The sequence below is a fragment of the Castanea sativa genome, chromosome 1 (assembly GCF_040712315.1).
Source record: "Castanea sativa cultivar Marrone di Chiusa Pesio chromosome 1, ASM4071231v1".
NCBI lineage: Eukaryota > Viridiplantae > Streptophyta > Magnoliopsida > Fagales > Fagaceae > Castanea > Castanea sativa.
This window is the reverse complement of record NC_134013.1, coordinates 3,402,580-3,412,419: the sequence shown is the minus strand read 5'-3', so window position 1 is coordinate 3,412,419 and position 9,840 is coordinate 3,402,580. Positions and strand designations below refer to the sequence as shown.

The 9,840-nt window shown below is 36.0% G+C and overlaps 1 protein-coding gene across 1 annotated transcript; it reads right to left on the bottom strand.

Moving 5' to 3' along the window:
• LOC142622062 (putative receptor protein kinase ZmPK1) lies at positions 1-2,605 on the bottom strand. The gene has a single exon (XM_075795476.1). It carries the CDS (start codon positions 2,600-2,602, stop codon positions 185-187), a length of 2,418 nt encoding a protein of 805 aa, XP_075651591.1. The 5' UTR covers positions 2,603-2,605; the 3' UTR covers positions 1-184.
• Positions 2,606-9,840: the final 7,235 nt, after the last annotated feature.

The window sequence follows — 9,840 nt, the reverse complement described above, 5'->3', positions numbered from 1 at the left end:
GATTTTATTGAATCACGTTGTTGCAGGTACATTAGTTTAAAGGGAAGATGCAAGCTAATGAAAAGGTTAAATAAGTTAAAAAAACACACACACACACTTGTTTCACATGAAAGTGCATGCTCAACGCCAGCCCAATGTATTGGACTATAGGAGAGAAATTTGGCAGTGAATTGACATATCATATTTAGTAGGCCATGAGACTACACTCTTCACTACACTCGTCAAATATAACAACATCATTGACCTTTTCTTGGCGTAAGAGCATCTCTACTACTTGGCTCATGGTAGGTCTTTCATCTTTGTCTTCTTCTACGCATTGTAGAGCAACCTGAACTAAAGCTTCCATCTCAAATATGTCATATTTACCTACCAACATTGGATCAATGATTTCTTCAAGTAAGGAAGTATTTGCTGCCGCTTTCTTCATTTTTTCCCTCACCCATGTAACCAGCCTTTGGTGCTCTGCCTCCCCACCATCATCTATTGCATGGACACTCCTCGATGGACCTTTTCCTGTCGCCATTTCCAGCACAACAATCCCATAACTATAAACATCCACTTTGGAGGTGATAGGTTGATTGAAAACCCACTCCGGAGCCATATAACCTCGTGTTCCTCTTATCTTTGAGAAGCTTGAATTTTTAAGGACACCTCTATTTTGTAGTTTTGATAGGCCAAAATCTGCCACCTTTGGTTGATAAGTTGAGTCCAAAAGTATATTTTGAGGTTTTACATCGCAATGTAAAATCCAGTCCAAGCAATCCTCATGCAAATAGGCTAGGCCTTTTGCAGTACCCACAACAATTTTGAACCTTTTTTCCCAATCAAGTGCCTTGAATGAGAGGTTTTTTGCTAAAGAACCATGCTCCATGTACTCATACACCAAAATCCTATGCTTTCCCTCTGCGCAATACCCCCACATCTCTATTAGGTTCATGTGGTTAATCCTTCCAATGATGCTTACTTCGGCTAGAAATTCATCTTCTCCTTGGTTGGCTTCATGGAGACGTTTGATTGCAGCAACTCGATTGTCAGACAACACCCCTTTGTAGACAATTCCTCCTGCACCTCTTCCAATCTCCTCACTAAAACTCTTTGTGGCCTTTTTTAGTTCTGAATATGTAAATCTTCTGAATCCAATGGCAGCACGATCATAGGCTTCCTTGTCAACACCTAAACTTTTCGGTGCTTTGATGAGAAGAAACCACGCCAGAAAGAAAGAGATGATTTCAAGTCCACCCACTCCACAAGCAAACCAGAGCATGAATTTCACTGTGCTGTTTTTACCGCTTTGTAGTGTACCATCACTTGAGCAATTTAAATTGAATTCTTCTAGAGGATTGGGGTGGGACAAGATTTTGCTTTTCGGTAGTTTCAAATAGACGTCTCCAGTTAAATTTGGTGAACGATACCCATTTAGCAATCGTGTCTTAGGATAACATTTTGAAAAACCATAATACTCGTTAAAGTTGTATTCGAACGCTTTGCAATCACAAGCTGCCAAACATAGATCCCTACATTGATCAAAGGTGTAATTGAGGAAGTTTCCGAAATCATTCCCGTAAAACGAGTAAAAGTCAACTTGGGATAACTGCAGAAACCCCGACTCATTTGCCTTGCAAGAGAGATCAACTTCGAGTTCACAACCATCAGCCCAATCGGTACGATTTTTCATCTTGTATCCTGGAGGGCAGGAACATTTCCTGCCGGAACCAATAACATAACTGCACAAACCGTTGGCCCCACAAGCACCAGGAATCTCGCAAGGTTTCTGAATGGCTTGCCATGAAACAACCCAACTCTGTCCCTCCTCTTCCCAACTGTACAATCGAATGTTACCATCATAATCAAGTGTCAATCTTCTATGAAGTACTGCTCCATAGTCAGCTGACACAAAAGTTAAATCATCGGATGAACTAAAGTTCCCCAAGGAATTAAGGATAGCTGTTTTGCTATTGTTGTATGAGATCCTTCCAGCGTCCGAGATTGAAAGCCATGGGTTAGGCCAATAATAAGTATTGGATATCTTAGAATCATTATAAAAAAGACGGAGAATGTTTTGGTTGTCGAAGAAAAACTCAAAGAAACCAGTGGAATAATTGCTCTGGCTTCTTGAGGAGACAAGCTTGGTGTTTCTAGTGAGTAGTTGTTGAGGAAGAAGGGTATCTGTAGGGAAATCAAAGCTTTGCCACAAAATAACACCGTTCACATTGCATAGAACAAGATTACCGGTGTTGTGGAGAAATAGTTGGACAAAGGAGAGTGACACAGTGTTTGTGGTCCAAACATTTAATTTATTGGCATCAGTTAAGATCAGATTGCCATTTTTGAGGAGAGAGAGCTTTGAGTGCCTACCATGAACTGGCTGCGCACGGTTTGCCATCCAAACTACGGTGCGTGAGTTGCTAAACCAAATGGCAAAGCAATAGGCATGATCACCCACGGAATAAAAGCCAGCAGAGAAGTCGCCATTTGGTGATATCAGAATATCTGGTTTCTCTACTGATATGGATGAGCCTTGACTAATAGCGATTAATGCTGAAGATGATAGTGGGAAGGAAAATGCGAAAGAGAGTAGAAGGAAGAAGACTGGCGAACCCATGAGAGGTATTGGGCAAGGCAAGGCAAGACCATAATTAATTTATATATAATTAAAACTGACAAAGACTATTCCCACCGACAAAATTTCTTCAAAAATTATAGTGGGCAGACTAGTAGCACAAAAGGAAAAAATCATTGTTGCTCTTTTGGTCAGCAGAATTAGAACGCGCATTACAGGAAAAAGCGGTCTTGTCCTATGTGTGCCATTGTCCTATGCTACCAACTTGTGCACAAATGTGGCGGGTTGTGGCCAACCCGTTAGTTTGTGGCACCAGAATTTTTCGTGGTAAAATCCAAACCATGCTAAAGTCCAATATTGCAAAAGCAAAGCCCAAATCGTGAGGCAGCTATCAGGAGATGAAAAAAAAAAAAAAAAAAAAAATCTATTTTGCATATGAAATATTATTTTACTTATTTTGTCAACTTATTTTAGAATTTACCTTATATTTTAGTTTTTATTTTCACATACAATCTAATAAAATAATATAAACCACTTAATAAAATAACATGAAGAACTATTTTCTTTCTTTTTCCCCCACTCACTTTTTCTCTTCACACACAATCATAGGATTAAACTAATATATATATTTTTTACAACCTTACTATTCATAAGTTGCAATTTTTTTAAAGATTACCCATTCATGGAATGGATTTTGAGTGAGTTGGTTGTAAAATAGCAATTAGGGTGTTTACACCCCTAATGCTAGATCCTAGTGCTCTAAGAGCACCTTATTGTAAAAGAATAAAGTTTTTCTCTAAAGAGAAACTCTTCAAACTTCTCATATATCACTTTTTTGGATGTGAATTTTGAAAATCTAACCATTGAATTTCAGTTCCTTACGTTCTTAACATGCATATAAAATTTCATTCAAATCGGTTGTTATTTACTATTTGATCAATAAATTTTTTTTTATACACAATTTTAAATCACAAGAATTTGAAATTTTAATATTTGTTTGATGACATAACAATTGATCTTTGAATTTCTTTAAATTTTGCAAGCATAAAGGATATAATAAGAAATATACAATCTAGCAGTTAGATTTTCAAGATTCATACTAAAAAATATAAAGATATACAAGGAGTTTAATGGGTTTCTCTCTAAACTAGTTTGGAGAGAAACTTTGTTCATTGCAAAAAGTGTTGAAGCGTGTTTCTATCCTACAATTGAAAGTTCAGTGAATTTCCCAAATTGCCCATGGTTCTTTCCAAAGCCATGCTGTTTCTCCTTCAATTAGGTCTAAAGCCAAAGCCATTGTTTCTCCTTCAGCTTCATCTTTGTTTTTGAAATTTCCTTTGCTAGAGGCTTGTTGGGCTCTTGCCAATGCTTGCTTGGTGTGAGGAAGAATCTAAGATAGCTGCAACATGATTCTCCTTAAACTAAAAGATGGAGAGCACGCACTCAAAAAAAAAAAAAAAACAGAAAAAAAGAAAAAAGAAAAAAGAAAAAACTGAAGAAGTCTGGGAAGGAGAAAGAAGGGAGCTGTGCTAATGCTCCACATTTTTAATAACTTTCACTAAACACTTAGCTTTTTAAAAAAGTCTAATTTCATATTGCAATTTTTGAAATCTCCACATTTTCAAAAACACGAATATCTATTTTAAATTCTATTTTATTTAAAATTATATATATAAAATGCTAAAAATATTAAGAATATGATATGTTGGTGTTTTTCTTTTTTCTAAGGGTGGGCTGTAGAATTAAAAATTCTCCTAATGCAATTAAACTGAGACCAGTCAACTTGTCTTGATCTGGGTAGTCGGGAACAAATTAAGTGACTAAGTTCAAATAGACCAGACTCAACCTGTCTTGATCTGGTAGTTGAGAGATGCCTCTCCAGATTCATTACATCTGCTTGATTGAAGGGTGGAAAAGATACGATCAAAGATAATATCTTTCTTTTTAAATTTTGTTTTAATTTTAAATTTAATCAGTTCTGCTGTAAGTTCTAAGCTATTGCTGCTGTGACTTTGCACTGTCATTCAACCAAGAGTACTGAACGTGCTGAAGAATGAGATTAATTTTGAGGTCTCTCTTCATGTAAAAAATTCTACTACGAAATAATAAAGCAGTATTTTTTTCATCATTAAAGTTGAGGATTGTTATCATTTCAAAAAAAAAAAAAAAGCTGAGGATCTTGTCATCTGTTAAAAACAAGCCTCACTTGGATTGCCACATTTAAATTTCATAACCATTTTTTGTTCTTATAAATTATAAAATTATTATTTTATACAAATACCTCTAATTAATTTTCTCTTTGTTTCTATTACATGCGTGTAGTGTTTCTGTTTGATTTAAAAAAAAAAAAAAACCATATATGTTAGTTAGATGAGTTAGTGGCGGTGTTTTATTTTTAGGTTTAATTACTCTTTAGGTTCTCAATCTTTACCTATATTTCATAATGGTCCACAACCTTTCAAATATTTTTATTTTCGGATCCATTTGGGATTCACTTATTTTGTTAAAACTGAAAACGTTTTGCTGAAAGTACTGTGAATAAAAGTAAAAGTTAGCAGAAATAATATAGTTGGACCCATGAATAGACCAAAAGTGCAGTGGGACCCATGAATAGTAGGAAAAATAAATTCATAGTCAGTAGAATTAGAACGCGCTTTACAGGAAAAAGTGGTCTTGTCCTATGTGTGCCATTGTTTCAGCTTTAAGAGCATTCTCACTAAAGGTGCTAAAAATGCTAAATGCTATTTTTTAGCATCAAATGATAAAAATCCACTTCCATCAAACATGCCAAATCTTAAAAGATTTAGCACCAAGCTACAGTGAGCTGTTATCAACAACAGCTCACTGTAGCTGGATTGTAAAAAAAAAAAGGTTTGTTATTCCCCTAACGGTTCTATTTCTCATTTGTCTCTCTTTCATATTTCACTTCTCTCTTCCATCTTCTCTCTTCTCTGTCCCGTGGTTTGACGTTGTCCGATGGTCAGGGTCGTGGTCAGATGGGTTTGGGTCATGGTCAGATGGTTCGATGGTTGTGGGTGGTGGTGGCGATGGTTCGATGGTCGATGATTGTGGTTTGATGGGCATGGGTTGTGGGTCCGACAGTGGAGGTTCGGCGTGGGTTGTGGGTCATCGATCTACTGGGTTTGCGTGTGTGTGATGGGTTTTGGTTTACCGATCGGATAGTTGGATGGGTTTTGCTTCCTGTGGGTTTTGGTTCACCGATCTGCTGGTGGTGGCAATGGAGTTTTTTTTTTTTTCCCTGTGGTTTGTGGTCATGGTTTTGGTTCGACGTGGGTTGTGGGTCACTGATCTATTGGCTTTGTGTGTGTGATGGGTTTTGGTTCATTGATTTGGTTTGATGGGTTTTAATTCGGCGTGATGGGTTTGCTGGTGGGTTCAGATCTGGGTTGCTGGGGTGGTGGGTTTTGGCTGCGGTTTGTGCCATGGTTATTTATTTATTCACATTGGTTTATTTATTTTGGTGGTTGGGGGTTTGGGGGTTGAGGTTGTGGTTGGTGTTGTGGTTGTGGCTGTGGGCGGTGGTGGCAGTGGGTGTTAGAAGTGGCAGTGAGTTTGTTGGTAGTGAAAGAGATGTGAATGAGAATAAAAAATAATAAAAAAATTAATATTTTAATGAAGTGGTAAAAAATATAAAATCTTTGATTTTGGTGTATTGTAAAATAAAGTGTTAAAATTGATAAAGTAGGTTTTTGATATGGTAAATGCTAAATTTTTTGAAATCTTTGATGAGGATGCTCTAACGAGTGCTTTTAGCACTTTTTGCTAAAGTGCTAAAATCCAAACCACGTGCTAAAGTGAAATATTTACTTTCTAAAGTGAAATATTACAAAAGTAAAGCCCAAATCGTGAGGCAACTATAAGGACTCAAGAGATGAAAAAAAAAAAAAAAAATCTATTCTGCATTCTCAAATACTACTTTATTTATTTTGCCATATTTTAGAATTTATTTCATATTTTAGTTTTTATTTTCACATACAACCCCATGAAATAATATTAACCACCTAATAAAATAATATAAAGTATTATTCTCTTTCTTTTTCCTCCCACTTTATCTCTTCACATACAATCACAAGATTAAACTAATATATATTTTTGTTACAACCTTACCATTCATAAGTTGCAAATTTGTTTAAGACTACCCATTCGGATGGAATGGGTTTTGAGTGGGTTGGGTTGTAAAATAGCAATTGGGGTGTTTATACCCCCAATGCTAGATGCTAGCTCTAAGGAGCACCATATTACAAAAGAACAAAGTTTCTCTCCAAACTAGTTTGAAGAGAAACTCTTCAAACTTCTCATATATCTCTTTCTTTTTTGGGTGTGAATTTTAAAAATCTAACCGTTGAATTTCATGTTCCTTACGTTCTTAACATACATATAAAATTTCGTTCAAATCGGATGTTATTTACTATTTGATCAATAAACTTTTTTTTAGGCAAAAATGCAAAACTGACCCTCTAACTTTTACTTTTTTTCATTTCAGTCTTTCAACTTTCAGTTTTGTCAATTCATACCTCTAACTTTCAACTTTTGTCAATGTAGGGCTTCGTTACATTTATGTTAGTGGCTGCTGTTAGACCCACTGAAACAACGTCGTTTTACATTTTTTATTTTATTTTATTTTTTTAATTTGGAATTTAGAAAAACAAGAAAAATTTGAAAAAAAAAAAAAAGTTAAGGGGAACGACTCCCTTGAATCAAAACAAAACAAAGAAAGAGCCAAATCCCTAACCCATCAACGATTCAGAATCCTACACCTATTGTTGCTACCACTCCTCCACACAATCCCAATCCTCTCCTCCTCGCCTCAACAACAACAACAATGTCATTGAAATCCTCTAGCAATGCGGCCTCATCGAATCCCTAACCAACCTTGACCTCCACAACGCCGCCGTCCTCCTCCTCCTCCTCAGCTCTCAAAGTTTACTGCGATTTCGACCCCACCTCTCAATCTCTCCACCTCGGCAACCTCCTCGGCCTCATCGTCCTCTTTTGGTTCCACCGCTTCGGCCACTAGCCTGTCACCCTTATCTACGGCGCCATCGCTAGCGTTGGTGACCCCTTTGGCAAGTTCCTCGAGCATCCCGACCTCGACCTCGACCTCGACTCTCTCCATCGAAACACCCTTGGCATTCATTCCACCATCGCTAGATTCCTCTCCGAGAACTCCGCCATCCTCAACAACTACGATTGGTGGAAGGAGGTCAAGCTGTTGGATTTTTTGAAAGGTGTGGGGAAGTACGCTAGGGTTGGGACTATGATGGCGAAGGAGAGCGTGAAAAAGTGGTTGGAATCGGAGCAAGGAATGAGTTACACCTAGTTCATGTACCAACTATTGCAAGGCTATGATTTTTGAATCGTTGATGGAGTTCTGAATCGATGATGGGTTAGGGATTTGGGTCTTCTTTGTTTTATTTTGATTCCTTAATTTTTTTTTCCAGATTTTTAAAAAAAATTTCGAATAAGAAAAAATGCAAAATGGCGTCGTTTCAGTGGGCCTAACGGCAGCCATTAACAGAAATATAACAGAGCCCTACATTGACAAAAATTGAAAGTTAGAGGACTAAATTGTCAAAACTGAAAGATAGAGGACTGAAATGAAAAAAATGTGAAAGTTAGAGGGCCAGTTTTGCATTTTTGCCTTTTTTTATATACAATTTTAAATCATAAAAACTTGAAATTTTAATATTTGTTTGATGACATAGCAATTGATCTTCGAACTTTTTTAAATTTTGCAAGTATAAAGGATATAATAAGAAACACACAAGTCAGTGGTAATTGAATTTTCAAAATTCACACTCAATATAAAGATACACAAGGAATTTGATGGGTTTCTCTCGAAACTAGTTTGAAGAGAAATTTTGTTCATTGCAAAAAGTTCTGAAGCTCGTTTCTATGTTACCATTGAAAGTTAGGTGAATTCCCCAAATTGCCCATGGTTCTTTCCAAAGCCACGTTGTTTCTCCTTCAATTGGCTCTAAAGCCAAAGCCATTGTTTCTCCTTCAGCTCCATCTTTGTCTTTGAAATTTCCTTTGCTAGAGGGTTGTTGGGCTCTTGCCAATGAATGGTTGCTTGGTGTGAGGAAAAATCTAAGATAGCTGCAACATGATTCTCCTTAAACTAGATGAAGAGCATGCATTAAAAAAAAGAAAAAAAGAAAAAAGAAAAATTGGAGAAGTCTGTGAAGGAGAAAGAAGGGAGCTGTGCTAGTGCCACTTAAAGTGGCACAGCTTGTGCCATAACTCGCCCACGTGGCGAGTTGTGAGTGGTAGAGAGGTGACCCCATATGGACTCACCATCACCTCTTTTACCACTCACAACTCGCCACGTGGGAGAGTTATGGCACAAGCATTATTCGAAGGAAAGACTAAAGGTGAATAGAAATAAAGTAAATACTTGTCAAGTAGTGAAGAGAGAGTAGGACACTTCTAGGAAGCTTCAAGTTAAAAAAAAAAAAAAAATCTTGGATTCTTCTTTATTTACAAAAATGCCACAATTAATAAGTGAAAATAATATTCACTTAGTTTTTTAATCCACTTCACTCTATATATATATTATGTTGTATAAGAATTTTTTTTAGAACCCGAAACATTCTGAAACGGTACACCGAAATAGACCGGTATCGAAATATTCTATTCTATTGAAACGTAGTCCGAAACATAATTAATAACATTGAAAAAAACTAAACACAAACATAATTAAAATAATACCAATAATATATATTATTTATTTATTATTATTATTATCATTATTATTATTATTAAGTAGTTTTTTTTGAGTAAGTATTAATATTAAGTAGTTGATTTACTTATGAAATAAACTCTCTTATACATACATTGTCCTTTTTGATAATTTATAACTCAAATTGCCACTTTTATAAGTACTAGCCAAATACTTGGTTAAAAAAAAAAACATTTTTTAATAGCTTTTACCAAACACTCGATTTAAAAAAGAAGAAGTCTAAGTTCAACTTGTCTCGATTTAAAAAAAAAAAAGTCTCTATTTTAAATTTTAAATATAAAAAATGCTAAAAATATTAAGACTATGATATGTGGGTGTTTTTATTTTTTCTAAGGGTGGGCTGTAGAATTAAAAATTCTCCTATTGCAATTAAACTTAGACCAGAGTCAACTTGTCTTGATCTGGGTAGTGGGGAACAAAATAAGTGACTAAGTCCAAATAGACCAGACTCAACTTGTCTTGATCAGGTAGTTGAGAGATGCCTCTCAAGATTCATAACATCTGCTTGATTGAAGGG

What these genes read in the sequence shown, in the direction of transcription:
- LOC142622062 (XM_075795476.1), bottom strand. Translation starts at nt 2,602, where the DNA reads ATGGGTTCGCCAGTCTTCTTCCTTCTACTCTCTTTCGCATTTTCCTTC.